The sequence below is a fragment of the Anarrhichthys ocellatus genome, unplaced genomic scaffold, assembly GCF_004355925.1.
Source record: "Anarrhichthys ocellatus isolate YVR2014 unplaced genomic scaffold, GSC_Weel_1.0 scaffold24, whole genome shotgun sequence".
In the NCBI taxonomy this organism is placed as follows: Eukaryota; Metazoa; Chordata; class Actinopteri; order Perciformes; family Anarhichadidae; genus Anarrhichthys; species Anarrhichthys ocellatus.
Genome location: NW_022280054.1, coordinates 7,695,326 through 7,712,930, shown reverse-complemented (window position 1 = coordinate 7,712,930; position 17,605 = coordinate 7,695,326). Strand labels below are relative to the sequence as shown.

The window sequence follows — 17,605 nt, the reverse complement described above, 5'->3', positions numbered from 1 at the left end:
TCTCTCTCCAGGTTGATACAAATAGTTTTGGTGCTGAACCATCTCTTTCCATTGCTCAAAGTCCTCAAGCTCACTCCCTGTAAGCAGCGAATGGACTCATTTTAGTGACTGCACAGCGCCATCTGTTGATGGCTGCATCAGTACAAACCTGTTTTTATGCCTTTGGAGAAATCCCCTCTCACCATCTTTCCATTTGCTGCAGTTCATTTGTGCATGAAAACAACTTCTACACATGGATGCAGTAATCCTGCTCGGTGAATATGGCAGGGTTGGTGATGCTTGAACTCAGATTGTGTCTGTATGTTGATAAAATGAATGTATTAACTTTTCTCTTGCTGTCAATCACTTAACACCGAAATAAATAAAAGTCCTCAAGATAATCCCTTCAAACAAGTCTTCTTAAAAGCTTATTGCTGAATCTATTTTTAAGCCAAGTCTGCTTTTACAAATGAAAACTATTGTTAAAAATGTATAAACAACATTCCAAACTAGATGATCAGGAGGAAATGTAAAGTGTAGTATCAGTTAAAAAAGGCAGAGAAACACTGGCTTTTAGTCCCTGAATCACCAAAACACTGAATGCTTCACTTCCCATAATGTAACTCTTTGATTAGACCCCTCCAAGCCCCCAGTAACTGAAGCTCTCTGTTGTAAATGTGCACAGTAGATTACAAGCCCAGGCTGAAATAACCCTGATGACATCAGGACTTGTAAATTGACATAAATCATTGGAGTGACCCTTTAACGTTCTATATTCCAGCTAGATATTTGCCATCTAAAAAGGTCACAAATTACCAAGAAGTATGACACGTGTGATGCTTAATCAATGACTGTTTCTTTATACTACGTTTAGTTGTGGAATATCAGGTTTGAGATGTATCGGACCGCCACAGTTGCCCTTCTAGCGGTTTAACGACCATGTTTGACAGGTCGCACTAACTTGAGAGTATTGTGGCTATTAGCTCTCATATGTGAAAATGGAGAGAAACAGAAATTAAGAGGAATCAGTGCTGAAGGGAAAAGTGATGCACTTTGACTGAAACTGCTGCAAAAACAAAAAGGTCTGATCCTCAAAATGAATCAGTAGAAGTGATGGTATGAATCTGAGGGATCACGACATGATTAACGGGCCAGAATTAAATAAAAATATATATTCTGCAACACAAAAATATGCTTATATATATGTATTGAGGCTTTTCCGTGTTATTTTCTTGTGAACTGCTGGATCGTTTAACCTGTGCTTCATAAATTTAACAATCTAAGAAGGGAGGCATTACTCACACAGTGTAAACGCCTCATTAAACCTGTGGCAATGGGGACACAAGCCAAAAACACTTGGAACCTCTGACTTATACATCAAAATCAGGTACTTCGGCAAAGTGAATTTGATATTAACCACATGCCGGTTGTTAGCATGATTCCTGAGGGCAAATTGAACAGTTAGTTATGAGTCTTAGATTTGAGTATGGTCCATTTCCAGTCTTGCCTACTGGGACTACCGTATCTTTCTGTAAATGACAGGTTTGAATGGAAGGCACAAGCAGAATGTGGGTGAGTGGGACGTATGGGAGGACGGATGTTTGGCTCCACCGACATGAATCAAAGTCAGATGTGTGCAAACATGACTAAGGACTTTATTAACCAAATCATTTCCCCCATAATATCCACAAATAAAAGTGATCTCTTTATATATATTCACATTTTATAATTTCATAGTGTGACAAAAATTCTCTTTTTTTTTGGATATCCAGCCATTCCTATTAATTGTCATTTGATCAGTCGCCATGCAGTCGTCAGAAAGGTTGAAAAACATTACAGTTGGTCAGAATTGGCGGTCGTGTCCGGCGTCACTCCTCTTCTCCTCGATTGGCTCCTTGTAGTGCTAAAAACCCCCTCAGTTACCCAATCACAGATTTCATCACACTGCGGCAATAAAATAAAAATAAATTAAGAAAGCAATGTTCTCCTGCAGAGTGCTCCAGAGTCCTCCTCCTCCTCCCTTTCCCTTCTTGGTTTTTTTTAGTTTTTGTTTTTTTTCGATATTTTCTGTTTTTATATAATAATAATAGTAATAATAATAATGACTATAATTGTCCTTAATATAAATTCAATAGTATTTTTTTTCTCTTTCTCAAATTTTAAATAAATCATTTTGGCAATCCTCATATGTTTTCACTTTAGAATAAAAGAATACTCAAGTAGAAAATAAAAACTGTGAGAGAAAATTCATCAGAAGAGGAGCGAAAGGTGTGAGAGAATGAAACGTGTGAAAGCAACAGCGAAGAGCGAGAGAGGAAAGAAAGAAAAAGAGTGAAAGAAAGAAAGACAGACTCAAAGAAAAGCATCCACTTCAGACGCATGTCGGAAACGTCTCTATATACAACAATTTCTGTTGTGGTAAACTGTCCATCCTGTGCCTGTCGTCTGTCTCCTGTCCTTCCTCCTGCAGTAGTCCTGTTGTCTGAAGCAGTCCGGTGTGTGTCCCAGTGTTATACCAGAGTGTAAGACTTGGCATAGGGGTTGTTGCTCTGTTTCAGGTGTCCTCTGGAGTCCAGCAGGGACTCCTGGGAAGTGCTGAGCTTGGCAGCCTGTGCTTGGGCTAGGTCTCCCGAGGAGGGGGCCTCTGCCCGGACCTCACCCCGGGCCTCTCCCCTCTCCCGGACATCCCTGTGGGGGAGGGTGGAGGCAGTTCCTGGCTGCCACTGCTGCACCTCCCTGGGCGACGGCACTTCCATGGGGGTGGGCTCCATGGGAGGAGGCCTCTTCAGCGTACGGCTTCTCTGGGGTTCCAAGCAGGTCTGGCCCATGGCTCCTCCTCCAGCTCCTCCCACTCCTCTTGTCTCCCCAGTAGCACCAACTCCACTTGCTCCTCCTCCACCACCTCCACCACCACCACCACCTCCACTGCTGCTGCTGCCACTGCTGCTGCTGACCCCTCCACCTCGGGCTGCCAGTGGCACGCCACGATTCAACAGGAAGTCCATACGGAGGTAAGGCGGCAGGTGAACCAGCTCCCCTCCTGGGAGAAGGAGACAAACAGGAGACAATTATGGTTCAGTTCAATTACAGTTTGTCTCGATGCACAGTGATGTTCTGTCGTGTGGTTGGACAGAAATGAAAATACTTAACAGCAGCGTGGATTGATTTCTTTGGCCACTTGGGGGCAACAATGATGTCACCCTATTAAGCTCGAATGAATGGCTGTGATTGGTCACTACAGATCGTTTTTATTGGAAACATTGGGACCAATGGTTTCTTATTTACACATCCAGTTGACTCAAGGACTTGGTACATCTGAAAATGTAACAATGCATCCATTTAGCTCTGTTTTTGGTCTCCACCAACTCCTCAGGGAAATATCTGCCTCTAGCTGATAAATACACCACCATGTTCACCTGCTAGTCGCTAACTGTGTCTGGCTGCTGTTTGGTGCTGCGCAGGTAGCTTACAGGGTTTGTTTTTTGATAAGACCAAGACTGTATGACTGCAAACAGTATATTTTCAGACTACAGAGGCCTCCCCTGCCCCTCACTGTTGCTGTTGGTCAGCTTGGTTCCATAGTTATATTCACCAGAGAGTCTCGCCCCCACAGACTCTCTGGGATCCCCACTGTGTACAGCGTGTGCTCCTTACCAGGTATGAGCTTCTCCACAGACTCCATTTGTATTAGTCCTTCCTCTCCGCTTAAATTAACTGCATAGAGAGTTGAAAATCCATATTTAACTCACATTCACACTGTTACATTTGCTCACCTTGGGCCCTTCTGCGATTATGACTCGCATAACTATGATTTTAATGTAATACCAACGTTCCACCAAGTGTGAATCTATTTGATTGAATAGCTGCTATCAGGAAAAAATGTGCAGAACATAATGTAATATGGAGCTCAACATTACAATGTTACAAGCTATCTGACAGGGACTGATGCAATGATTAAGTTATATTTTCTTAACGTGAAGAAGCCGAATGAGGGTCTTCGTCTATATATACTACATACATTCTTGCTTGCATTTGGTTGTATCTAACACCTTTTGCTGCAAGTTTAGTTGCATCGTAGGAGAGAAAGGACTGGAGTCTCATTAGGAACCAGAATAACTTGTAAACGCCCGTAGCCAGATAAACCAGGTCAGATTTCATACCCTAACTGAGTGATAAAGCACGATTATAAACTGTCTCTTCAATCTTTAAATAATCGTCTGAAGCGTTAGATAAGAGGTAGAGAAAGAGAGCGAGAGGCATTTTAAATTTGGTTCAGTGACTTCATGATACCTCCACTGCTATTGTATCCCTTTAACTCATTGGATTACATATTTAACAGAACAAATTAGTGCCTCACAAAAGGGTGTCGGGTTGCCAGATCTGAGCTGAGGATCTGCCTGAATTGTCTCATGGCTGCTGAAACGTTCATCTTCACGTTCGTCTTTCAGAGGACCAGAGATCAACAAGCGTTTACAGGCGTGCGAGTCAAGTATATACCGCATGTACGCGAACGCAAACTCCGTCTGCAGATGGCCTCCAACATGTGACCTTGGAGAATTGCTTTCTGAGTTCATGGGGAGAATGAATAATTTACCGTGTTTTATAATAAGCCCTATTAGTGCCAGCAAAGATGATGAATGGCTCAGAGTGTTAATTGAATTAAATATAGATTTAAGTGTTTCTGCGGGAGCTCATTAGAAATGTAGTTTTAGAATTCATCAGCCAGTAAATTGCAGATTGTACAGTAATGGGACAGTATGTGCAACCAAACAGCAATTCTCACCAAGCCGTTAATCTGAGTATAATTGCCTGATGCATCTTCGGCGAAGTCTGGACTGTTGTGACAAGTGATGTTTTAATATTCCCCGACCCGTATTTCTATCTTGTATGTGTGTGTGTGTCGTTCAGATACACACAACAACATATTTACAGGCCTATCACAAGAAGACCGCTGCCTGTAGCCCTGTAATTACCAGCACTGCCGTAAAGGTTTATGAGCAAAGTGCTAAGGGAACAAGCGGTTATGGGACACAGACCCCATGGATTTGCTCTTATGAGGCACTGAAGAGGAAGAGCATCCAATAAATAAACTGTTACTCTCGTAATAACAAGTTTGTCAGGTGGTCTCGTGAAATGAGAAGAGACGAGAGAGAGAGAGAGAGGGAGAGAGAGAGAGAGAGAGAGAGAGAGAGAGAGAGAGAGAGAGAGAGATGAATGAGAAGCTGCCTTTGACCGTTCCGATGGAAGGTGAGGTCGGTCCAGGTCAGTCAGATGTAACAGAGACGAAGATGAGACTGAAGCTGGGCCATTCACCAGCTGTCAGTCAAACTGCTCCACACTGGGTCTGAGTTACAATAGATTAATACTGTATTACACTCTACTTGGAATCGACAAGTTTGGAGAGAACATTTACTTCTACTGTGGATTATGGAGGTGAAAAGAGATGAAATTACTTAAAAAAGTAGATGGACTCCACTTACTCATATGTGCTTTTGGTCTGGGACTGTTCCGCATGGTTTGAGCTACGTATATAGAGGTTATCTTGAAGCTGCACTCAATATTTCTACATGAATATTGGGTCAAATGACTATATGTAATGTTCCCTTGTATAATATCAATGCACGTTGTTTTGAAATGAGGTCTTCAACAATCACTAATGGGCATAATATTCGTGTTTCCATTGTTTCCACATACTTGTGGCTATTTAGTCTTACCATGGAAGGATTAGTTAACGAGAAACAAACACTCAGCCTTCTCATATGCAGAATCAAATTCTCACAGTAAAGAGGAACAATTGGTCAGGACAGCTTTTTACAAAGGCTTACTCTCTTTTAAGCCCTTGAGATCCTGTGATTAAAATATTACGTGTAAATCCAGCTGGCCCTTACGGTATCTGGGTACTTGTGAATTGTCAGAGTTGCTGCATGCCTCTCGTAAAAACCACAATCCTATCATTTTACAGTTCATTGACTGTAGAGTCAGCTGAAACACATAACATTTGACACAGCTAAAAAAAGCTTAAAACGCTAATACTCAAATGAAAATATATAACACGCATTTGTGCTTGACTCACTCACGACATAAGAAATATGCCTTCAACTTTCCTGCTTAAACCGAACTTTCTACATGAGGGCATTTAATGGTTTTTTTGTGCAATGTCAAAACAGACAAGGAAACCGTAGAGGCCAGGCAGCTTGATTCTTATGCCTATAATGTATCCCCCAAAGTAACTGACACCAGAGTAGCAGAGCACTCTGCGATGCCACACCAGCCTAAGTGTCTGGTATTACACTGAACTCCACTGTGGCACTTAAGTGGTGTTTTGTACCGAGTGACAATAGCTTCAGATAAGATTGACAGATGGCCTTTAGTTGCCCTCTCTCTCCCCCCGTTGAACTTGTGATACGAGTCTGCTTTCTCGTGCACAAACGTTTAAAACATAATGAGGCCTGAAACTGAAGAAGCCGATCTGATGGCCTCAACCCTTGTGTATTGTGCACACGCACACAGACCTATATTTCAAGTCCTCGGACGGGATGCCTCCAAGAACCCTAATTATTTGGGGACCACAGACACACTATAACATGACAGCAGATGGGATGATGAATGAGCTGTGTACGTGTGTCCGTCTCTCTGAATGTCTGCGCTTCTGTGTGTGTGGTCGGCAGCTCGTCGGCACGCTCTGCCAGGACTTGTAATTGATCTGCAGGGCTACCCGGAGGAGCAGAGGGTCAAGTAAGGTAAGACTATAAGCGGAGAGGAGAGCGCAGGACAGCGCAGCAGGTTTCCTCAAATTGCGGAGGTCATGAAAGACTTTTGAGACAGAGCCTTCATGTAGTTTCCAAAATAACACCATTTACCGGCAAAAAAAAGTTTTCTGTTTTCTTACAATAAAAGGCATCCCTGGGGTGCTTTTGGAAGAACTGAATCTCCTAATCCTCGCTCATGATGTGTGAAGTGCTTGCTAACTGTGATAAGGCTCTAAAAGTTGGAGAAACACAAGGAGCTACACCCACAGAAGGCCCAGAAAAAACGCTGGAACACTTCCACTAAGATTCTTGTGTAATGTGTAAAGCGTTTATGTGACTATACTGTAAGTAACAGCGGTCTGAAGACTAATGTGATGCACACCAGGATTGAAAACTGATTCAATTAAAATAGAAGTAGGCTATTGTTGGCAAAAGCTTTTCCAAAGAATGCACTTAAGGGCTCGTCCTCCACCTCCTGATCGAACGACACAAGTGAGAGAGGTGTGAGTGAAGGCAAATAAACCTTTGATCGACTGGTTTGCTGTAGAAAGTGAACTTGAAAGCTAGATTGAGATTTGTTTTTACTTAGTGTTGGAATGGAAAGGGGACAGAGAGGCTGCTCAATGAGTGTAGAAGAAATACAAGGTTGAATGAGTTCCTCACCAGGTCTGTGTGCCTTGGGCACGGCCATGGTCATGACCCGACTGACATCCTGAGGTTTGGGCGGCGAAGCGGTAAAGCGGCAGATGCCCGACTCAGACGGCGTGCTGGAGGTCACGCTGTCAGTATAGTCGTTGGTCCCTGCTGTCATCTGTTCGGATGAAGTGTCAGATATGAAGCACTCGGTGATGGTGAACTTGGCGTGGCGGAGCTGCTCTTCCATCTTGGCGTGCTCGTAGGCTCTGGCCAACTCCTCGTAGGTGGAGGACGCACTCTCAGTGGACACCATGCTGCTCCGTGCACGATCTGAGAAATACACGTTATGATGCACAAGTTTAATTAGCATAGAGTGCAGCACTAGACTTTTTCAAATACAGCTGAAGTTTAGCTTTGTTTATATGGTGCTTTAATATGGTTTAATACAGTACAGATATAGATCAAAAAGTATTGGAGAGAAAGAGGGTAGAGGCGTAGGCTAAAGTTGGATTCACACCCTGGAAGCCTCAGTCAAGAGTACGCCCCAAAGCGGCATTTTCAAATGGAAAAAACGACTGGCAATGTGTTTTGGATGGCACAGAGCCTCGTGTGACAGTCATGCAGATCGCCACCACACTTGACAATGTCACTAAAGCGACATGATTTCGGTCTCACACAACTTTCTAACATTAATTACATATTTTTAAAAAAGGCTGTGAGTTCCATGTTGTTCCTGGAAAGCTGTGATGGTCACTCTGCTCGACTCTACCTGTGTCCTGAGAGGGGCTGACACTGTAGCTGTCGCTCTCCTTGTCCACAGATCCGGTGGCGCGTGGCGTTGGGAGTCTCCAGTCGGTGGTCAGGGTGTGGGAGGAGCTGGTGGGGTGCGGCCGGTTCAGGGTCCACTGGCTGGCGTAGCGGCTCCGTGCCGCGACAGGACCAGCTTTGGCAGTGCGTCTGGCAGTGGGATCTGGTGAGGAGAGAACAGGATGGATTGTGGGTGAACAGAGCTAATAACAGCTACTACAATTTTCAGTTGATAGAATATCAGTCTAAGGCCTATGACACAACATTAACTCGCACTTTTACTATTTAAAAGGACTCCCTTTGTCTGGGATCTAGCTTGAAATTCAAGTCACAGCATTTATTCTATGAATAAATAGATTTTAGTGCTTGAATGAAACAGTAAATCATTATTCCATTCACACGCACACATCAGTGTTTACTGACAGAGTCAATGTGCATTGGATAGTATAAATTGCATTCCCTCAAATTTGTCTTTAAAAATTGAATTATGAGGGTTGAGTTAGTCTCTGGGGGAGTATCTTATTTTAAGATGACTCAGTAAATCATTGAATGGGAATAACATTTCTGTCACCATTGTGCAGAATAAAAATCTTTAGGGATGGCATCAAACAAACAAACAAACACAATTTTCCTCCAGTAGCTGGGGGCCTAATTTAAGAATCCACCCACCTTCAGTTGCAAGACAAAGTTAACTCTGTTTTTGGATCATTCATACAGCTCATATGCAAATAGATGTTTAGATGTGGCTCATCAGTAACCAAAAGCTACACGATTTATAGCTGGAACGAAGAACAAGAAGGGAAATATATGTATTTCCTGCTGTGCTGTGGTACAAATCTACAGCTCACCCCTTCAGTGAACATTACCATCCCACAGCTCCCTGGAATGACATTATCATCCATCTTAAGCTCTCACTGTCTCCATATAGACATATAAATAGTATGATATTCAGCCTGACCCAGACAGGCTGCCGCTTTGTGCACTGCTGGGCCAAATCAGAGTGAGACCCTTTAGAAAAGGCCTGGATTGGATCTGTGCAGAGAAGAATGGTGCTGGTAATTGTAGTAGGTCAGACAGTAATCCTATCAGCGGGGAACGAAGGGATGAAATGATGGAGGTGTTTGGCCAACAGCAGGAGGAGAAAAAAAAGGGCTGAGTCAGCAAACTGGGTTCATGCCCCACTGGCCAGGTTAAACGAGCCAATCATACGACTATATGCTGGTGTTTCAATGCATGTGTGTGTGGTATTGTTCTGTGCACTTTATGTCCTTGTGCACAAGTTTATATGATACTTCGCAGTGTGTGTGTGTGTGTGTGTGTGTGTTACAGATGTGGACATACTGTTGGTGATGGCAGATAACAAATAAAAAGTATGCTATGCTAATGAAGAAAGTTTTTTCCGGTGATATTTAGCAGATTGTTGACCTAATATTTTGTGCTTCTGTAGGAAACTTTACTGTAAAATTAGATACAGAATTTAAATGTTAAACCATTCAATTAGCACAAGATAACCTGCATGTCTATGTGTACTGAAACTATTACAAAAGTGAATATTAGAAATAGTATCGGCCTATTCGTGTGGGAAAATATCCACTTTCTGCACCGTCTGCACAAAATAATTTCAGTGCACCAGTAATCCGAGTGTGTGCGTGATTGTGTGAGTGTGCATGTATGCACTCAGCTCCAACTGGCCAGTTGGAGCAGGGCAATCAGGTGAGGACGTGTCAAGAAGAGGCAGGGGGATCGCTACTCTTCATCTGTTCTGCTTCAGCGGAGCTCGAACACCAGAAGCCCAGAGGCCGCTCTGCAGCACGGCTGCTGTGTCTTTGTAATCTCACTGCTGGAAGCATGCTGTATGAGGGCAGTCTACGGTTAAGCTGAGACAAGGTGGAAAGGCTGTTCGCCTCGCATGCAATTCAGATGAATGTGCAATGAAATGATATTAACAGTGTTCATATTTTACGGTGCTGAGGCAAACTTCTTTTAAAGGGACATCCATCTACCAAAATAAAACTATGTAGATTCAGGAGGAAAATTGTCCGTTCTTGATTCCTGACTGCAGAGTGACCAAATAAAAAGACACTTTTACAACATTATATTATTGGTAGTAACACAGGACTAGTATTAATATTAGTAGTAAAAGGAAATAAATGTTGGGCACTGACGGTGATGGGACTCACTGGTTCCAGGCCTGGCATCGGACACGTCCACCAGTGGTCCGGTGGCCTGGGACAGAGACTGGTAGTGGACTGTGTGGGTCACTGTGGAGGATTTTTGCTTATTTGTCTCCCCGAAGTCGTTGTCTGTCAACAGCACGGTGGACCTGTCATCTAAGGGATAAATAATAGGGGAAGAAGGGAGAGGCAGGAAGGAAGAAAAGACAGAGATAGGAAAAGAAACAATTACGTCAGTCATAAGTATAATGGATATGGTGAGTGAAGAGTAAGAGGTCTCACTTCGAGGGTCTTACCTATTGTCTCCATGGTGTCCCTCTCCTCGATGAGGAGCTGGGCTCTGGGGATGTCGATGTGCATTCTTAGTGTCTGCTGCTGCTTGTTCACTGTGTCTGGAGTCCGTGTGTTCTTACTGAGCAGGTAAATGAGAAAATGTCATTAATTTTCAGCTGCGTGGTTTTGCATTGTATTGCAGAAATGCTAATTCAATTCCATTTAAGTTGATAAGTAGCTGTAAGAAGGCAAGAGGGACAGCATATAATTAGATTTTTACTGATAGATACTGTAACTGTGGTCTACATTGTGATTTATGGTCGCTGCTTAAAGGAAACCAGCGGGCATACATTAAAATTAAGCATACGTACCTCATCAGCATTTCTGCCAGGCTTTTTGCATCTGTGAAGTCAGCAAAGAGCTAGTTAATACCATAATAGTACCGTCCGAGCTGATAAGCTACAGCCCCGGACATACTGTACAATCACTGACAATTCCACTTAGAAAAAGGCAACGAAGGCATTGTTAAATTGAGAGTTGGAAAAATTTAAATATGGGTGTTTGTCCTGAGGAGTCAACTACTCAGCAAAGTTTAGCCCCAGCTTTATTTTGACACAGTTTAACTGTGATGCAGTAGAGCATAAAATATCTCATGGACTGGATGTGTGTAGGCAACTCAACATGTATGTAAACAGTATGCGCACGTGCTCGGGGACTAAATATTGTGTAGTAGTTTCTACGTATTAAGCATTAGGAGACGCACTTCATACACAATAAACCGCAATTTGATGTTCAACCCACCTCTGAGTCTCTTGAGCCTCTGCTCCCTCCGTCTCCTCTTCAGCACCATGAGCATGATGAAGACCAGTACGGCCACCACGAGAACAGAGGTGATGGTCACCACCATCTTCAGACCTCCGCTGCCGGACATGTTGTCTGAGATGGGATCTCCTGTTTTCAGCAGGGGAGGGATGGTACCTTCGAAATAAAGACATTCAGACATTAATGAGGAATTAGAGGGACATCAAGAGCCTTATCGCCATGTTCATCTGTTGCTTCTAGCTGATCTGCACATCTTAAAAAAGCATTCTGGCTGGTCCACATGTAGACAGATAAACACTCACATGCAAACCGTGATTGGTCGGTGGAGTCAAACCCTCCGCTGCTTTATTGATATGGTTTGATTATATTGTTGTTCACACTAACTGGATCACTGCTTTGTGATCTTAATGACTTCCCTTTCCTTAACTTCACTCATAGGACGATCGAGGAGTTTTATCACAGATCACAATAAAAAACACTCACAATAAGTTGATCGTGGTGAATTTTCGTTATAATTTATCTTATCATGCAAGAAACATATGATTACCAGATTTAAAATTGTTTGATTGTTATGAGATTGATAAGATTGTTTTTCCTAAAAAGGATGTTCACTGAAAGATGTGTGTCCTATCTGTGATGCGATAAACATATTTGTTTCTTCACAAAATGTAAGGTAAAAGGTTTTAAGCATATTTTGATGATGATCGGGATAATAACATGAATCACAAATATTTTGGCCAGGGTAACATTCATTTTCATACCGTACTATGCCGACTTCTTAGTCATAGTAGGAGCACCAAGTTTGTAGGAGACTGAATACGTCCTTTTAGTCTGCTGTGCTGAGCTGAGCTATAGACGCACTGTCAAACCGACAATAGCAAAAGCACATCCACTCACACATTACATCCTGACAGGCAGCTAACACGTCTCGGCAAAACCCTTCAAAGGAAATTAATGAATAGTCTGGAGTGTAGCACAGAGCTCTCATCGTCCACGATCCTTCCTTACAGCTTAAACACTTCCTTTGTGCATGACTGACACAATCCATAGCCCAAGGCAAATTAAGCTACACCATGGCCCGCGGAGAATCTGAAGACCGTCCCTGTTTTCTTTCTCAGCTGAGTCGTATGAATACCTGTCAATTTGCACAAAGGCTGACAAAAGCGTCTCAAATCCCATATACTCTTGAAAACACACACTGTAGCAGAACTGCAGAGTGGCACTTCGCGCTGAAACAAAGTTTGCCCACAATAATAAAGGGCGATACACTGTTTTAACTGGCTTTGTAGTGATTTAAAAAATAGTAATTTTGTTCTTATTTCGTCTTCCTTTGATTGTGTGTTGATGTGAAACAAAGCGATGCCTTGCTTCCAAACTTTGTCAGAGAGCTAATGTACCCCTTTTAGTTGGGTTTTATACTTGTTCCATGTCATTAATGTTAAGAGTAAACTAACTAGACTGACACATTTGGCCAAATTTAACAGTTTGGAGAGACTTTTTATGACTTTTTATGACTTTTTTAAACGTTTTTAAATTACCACTGAGTTGCTACGTATACTTCTATTCCATCCTGATCCAATGATCCTCGCTATCTGTGCAACAATCTGTTTAATCCAAACTCACTTCCGTCAGCATTGAGAGTAGCGAAGGTGATCCTCTTTTCTGCTGAGCCGGCACTGTTGGTGACCTTCATCTGCAGTTCGTACCAGGTCGCCTCCTGCAAGTCGTACAGGACGTAGCTCTTGGTCAGCGATGTGCGCTGGGCAGTGGTCCAGGTGGCCGCGTCCACTGCTCGGTACTCCAGGATGAAGGAGGTGATTGGACAGCCGCCGTTGTTCCAGCCAACCAGGTTGAGCCTGGCCCTGGTGGAGTTAATGCTGGTGAAGAGTTCATGGTCTTTGGCAAACTGCGGCTCTGAGGAGAAGAAGGATAGAGCAGGTGATCCAGAGTTTAAGATCACAGTTCGGCTCAATGTCTCCCAGTCGAACAACATAAAAAATTTCATAAATAAAGTCAAATAATAAATAAATACCAGTCAACTAGCGCTCAGGAAGATGAGTTACAGAGGAGTATAATCACTTTTACCCCTGAAATTTGCCACTATTTAGTGAGTTTTATGGGAGTTTTGAGTTATGAGTTTTTACGATCAATCGTGTAATGTCATCAAATTTCAGTGGCTGAGAAAATAAAATATTACTATTCCTACTTTTATTCTTTCCACCTCTAGAGTTATTAGAGAAGATTGCAATATAGCGTAGGGAACATGAGTACCATGAATGAATCATCTTACACGATGTCATTTATCAGAGAAATGTAGCAGACAAATTCTGTCCTCCTACCTTTCCCATGGGTCTTAGCTTCAATGATCTCACTGATGCGCCCTGGCCCCACTGCATTCTGGGCCGTCAGAGTGAATTTGTACCAGGTGCCGCACTTCAGGTTCTCCAGGCGGTACGAGCGTTCACTGGGGCTGATGGGAAAACTGCCCCACTGCTCACTGTTGTCCTCTGAGTACTGCAGGATGTAACCTGGGACAGAAGGTTTGAAAGTAAATCCTTGTATGAATGCACTTACATTTGAGTGCACCTTTTAATTATTAGTGGATGTAAGACAACATTTAGTTTGAAGACTAAAGAGAGAGTAACAAAACTAAAAGTCTGCAGCCACACTTGTCGCCCGGTGAGGCAGTAATTCACAATGTTGGCTGGATGATAGAGTAAATTCAGCTTTGTGTTAATTACTTTCTGGAGCAACTTTTAGGCACAAAAGAATTCCACTGCACGTTGTACTCTGTATGATTGTGTATGACAAATAAACTTGATTTGATTGAATCAAACATCCTCTACACACTGGCCATTTTACATCTCAGATACAGCTGGTCATGTTCAGTCGTGACTCAGATATTTGGAGAATGACTAATGCTGCTTCTGTATCATATGAAAGTTAAAGTATTACCAGTTTCTGACGTGTAAATACCGTTCTGATCAAAATCCGAGTGGTAATATTGAGTGGAAATTTTTTTTCAATTTATTTATTCTATTTGACCAGACTTCGAGCTGAATAAGATGTAAGTATAGCATTAACGTGTCTCAAAAAAACAACCAAGGATACCTCACATCCGTACATTAAGCAACATTAATTGTTGAAGAATTTGGTCAATCTCAAAATCAGGTCTGCCTACATGACTATAGCTGAACTAACCCATACTCTTTTACAGCTGCTAACAGGAATACAGTTATTAATACAACAAAATGAAGCTTGTAAATAAGTGTTGACTTTGTGGAAAGTGTTGACCTATTGGTGGCACTAAATAAAAAGCCAGAGATCGTTTAGATTCATCTTCAGGGCATCATGAATGTAATTATCGAGACAAAAGTGTTCGCCGACCAACATTGTCTTCCCTAGAGCAAGCTGCAAGCCTGGCTAAAAATAGACAATTTGCTTCGGTGTGTGTATTTTGGTGATGGATGAAGCTGCGAGCAGGGAAGCAATAACAAACATCACAAAAAAAGGCATCACAAACAACTGTTATAGTGACTGAAACTCTAAAGACAGGAGCAGATGATTAGGTGCATTGATGAATCACCACAAATAGTCTCACTGTGATTGCGCGTTCTTTAAGATGGAGCGCTTTAATCTCGCACTTAAACGGGCCTAATCTTCCCTGCTGCTTTTTAATCTACCTTTTAGGACTCGAGTATTCAGGCCAAACCACCAGATAATGAGAAGCAGGGATGTTAGACCAGAGGAAAGGAGGCGGCGACGTTGGTTATCATAGGGAGCTGAAGGGAGCTGATTATTTTTATATAACGAATAACTGCTCTGTTTCAGATTCATTTTTCTGTGTGTGTGTGCCACTGTGCCTCTCTCACCTCTGATGGAGCTCCCTCCGTTGTCTCCAGGTATCCATGACAGTGTGATTGATGTGGTGGTAGTCTTGGTAACTGTGAGGCGCGGCTGGTCAGGAGGGACTGAGGACAAACAAAGTTAACCGCGTGGTTAGTATTCGTATTGAACTGACTCGTGTCTTTGAGTGTTGGGACACACTCCTGGACGAGGTGGAGCAAACATTTATTGAGGGCGTTTTGTTCACTGTCTTTTGGTTTCTTTTTACCTTTATGGAGCTATTTGAAAGTTACGGGGTAGAAACCTTTGTGCTTGGAGATCTAGTCAGCAGAGAGATATCATACAACAAAACAGCTGTTTAAGTTCAAAGCCCACGGACATAGAATTTGGGCCAATATCCAGCAGCTCCTGAATTAACCCCAGTAATCATTTTTGTCAAAAAAAAATCAAATTTTATCTCTGTTTTCTAAGTGAGGAAGACACCATCCTTATCAGGACAGTTCTGACAGTTGAAGTTTTGGTTTTCCACATCTGAGAATGAGCAGCACAGTGCTGCTTCCCTAAACTCTGTCTCACCCCAGTGAGTCCCAAACTAGGTTATGTGTCTGTCAGACGGTCTGAAGGGAATACGAACATATCAGAAGAGCAATAACGTAATGCACATCCGACTATAAGGCAGGTAGATTCTAGGTAGACTTTATTTTCATTAAATTATGACCTTATTCTCGTAATATTTACGTTTTCCTCCAAATATTGCGACTTAGTATGTTTTGAATGTGCAGAAAGTTTTGAACATCAGCAGAAATCTTGCTGAAACTATTAAAGTCCAGGAGTTTATAATAAAGTAATGTACTGTAGGTATCATTGAGGGGAAAAGCTGCCACATGCGGTATTTAAAAAAGCTTACTTCCCCAAACAAAAGACAAAAAATAGGAGGGAAGAGTAAATAATGCCTACATGTGGTGACACAGATAACATTAAACGACAGAAGTTGATCTACAGGAGAATAGATATTTAAAAACAATACAGAATGCATGAGAGCCTAATTGCATTATATTTTATTATATTTTGAATTGTCATCTGTTGCCTGAATTTTGTGTTTTACTTGAGATAAATAAAGACATTTCCACCACAGAATGATGTGTTTGATTCTCAAAACCTCCTCAGGGAGGACCCCCAGACTCTCCGCTTCATATTTGTCCCTTGAACGTTGAAACGAAACCTTGTCGAAGCCCAAATCCTGTCAGACTGTCTGTGTGATACAGATATCTGTCGCCTGGTGCAACATTATGGCTCTGTAATGTGTGCTCTAACACTACTTGCCTTGGACCTGCAGGTTGAGTGTGATCTCGTCTGAACCCCAGTTGTTGCTGGCCACGCAGCTGTAGTTCCCAGAATCCTCTGCTTTCACCGTGCGGATGATGAAGCTGCCGTTGCCATGGACACTACGGCGACCATCCACAAGGACGGGTGTGGGAGTTCCGTTGGTGCTGGAGACAGACGGGAACAATGGTTATTGCTGTATTTCTACAGGACGTGATGAAAAAGCCGCTACATTGCTTGATTCTCTATCTGTGCTGAGCAGCACTACACGATTGTTGGTGTGCGACTTACTTTCCCTTGAGCCACTTGATGGTCGGAGGAGGGTCTCCGACAGCCTTGCAGGGTAAAACAATGTCCTTCATCCAGGGAGTGGTCACTGTCCCATTGAAGGTCAGAATCCTGGCTGGAGCTGAAACACACACAAACACACACAACTGTGTGGTCAAGAAAACAAGACAGAGGTTTGCAAATTCCTTTGGTTAATAAAAAAGTAGTTAATGTGATTAACACATATTCTTGGTATCTGTTATCGTTGCTTAAAGGAGACCTTGATATGATTGCATGTTCACAATTATGTGTTTATACCTTAATGAAAACATTCCAGGGACAATAAACTGTTATTAACAACACACGTTTGAGTGTGTTACTGTAAACATTACTATGTTGCACACAGAAGAAAACATATAAAGCAATACCATTTCATACAATTCAATAACAAAAGTGCTCTGTACAATGACTGTCTGAATCTGAATGACATCAAAGGCCAGCTCTGTTAGGGTGGTGTACCTTTGGCCAGAGGCTCCACCGTGATCTTCTCACTGTTGTTGCCATGACCAGCGGCCGTCACAGCCACCACCCAGATACTGTACTGCCGGTTTCGAGCCAGATTGGGTATCCTGTAGAAATAAGCATCTGGAGACGCCTCAAACTCGCTCATCACCTGTAGAAGGAGAGAGAGAGAGAGAGAGAGAGAGAGAGAGAGAGAGAGAGAGAGAG

General features: G+C 42.6%; 1 protein-coding gene across 2 annotated transcripts in view; it reads right to left on the bottom strand.

Moving 5' to 3' along the window:
- Positions 1–1,617: 1,617 nt before the first annotated feature.
- The window catches only part of dscamb (Down syndrome cell adhesion molecule b), a 110,390-nt gene continuing 94,402 nt past the window's right edge, over positions 1,618–17,605 (bottom strand). The window contains exons 21-33 of one of the 2 annotated variants that reach the window (XM_031861009.1): positions 17,396–17,549; positions 16,901–17,018; positions 16,610–16,776; positions 15,313–15,411; positions 13,780–13,968; positions 13,064–13,354; positions 11,420–11,596; positions 10,990–11,020; positions 10,642–10,757; positions 10,337–10,501; positions 8,134–8,334; positions 7,392–7,694; positions 1,618–3,019 (exon numbers count right to left, since the gene is read on the bottom strand). In XM_031861009.1, coding sequence (XP_031716869.1) covers positions 2,490–3,019; positions 7,392–7,694; positions 8,134–8,334; positions 10,337–10,501; positions 10,642–10,757; positions 10,990–11,020; positions 11,420–11,596; positions 13,064–13,354; positions 13,780–13,968; positions 15,313–15,411; positions 16,610–16,776; positions 16,901–17,018; positions 17,396–17,549 — 2,541 coding nt within the window. In that variant the 3' untranslated portion in view covers positions 1,618–2,489. The remainder of the gene's footprint in view (positions 3,020–7,391; positions 7,695–8,133; positions 8,335–10,336; positions 10,502–10,641; positions 10,758–10,989; positions 11,021–11,419; positions 11,597–13,063; positions 13,355–13,779; positions 13,969–15,312; positions 15,412–16,609; positions 16,777–16,900; positions 17,019–17,395; positions 17,550–17,605) is intronic. The other variant, XM_031861010.1, reaches the window with a different exon arrangement.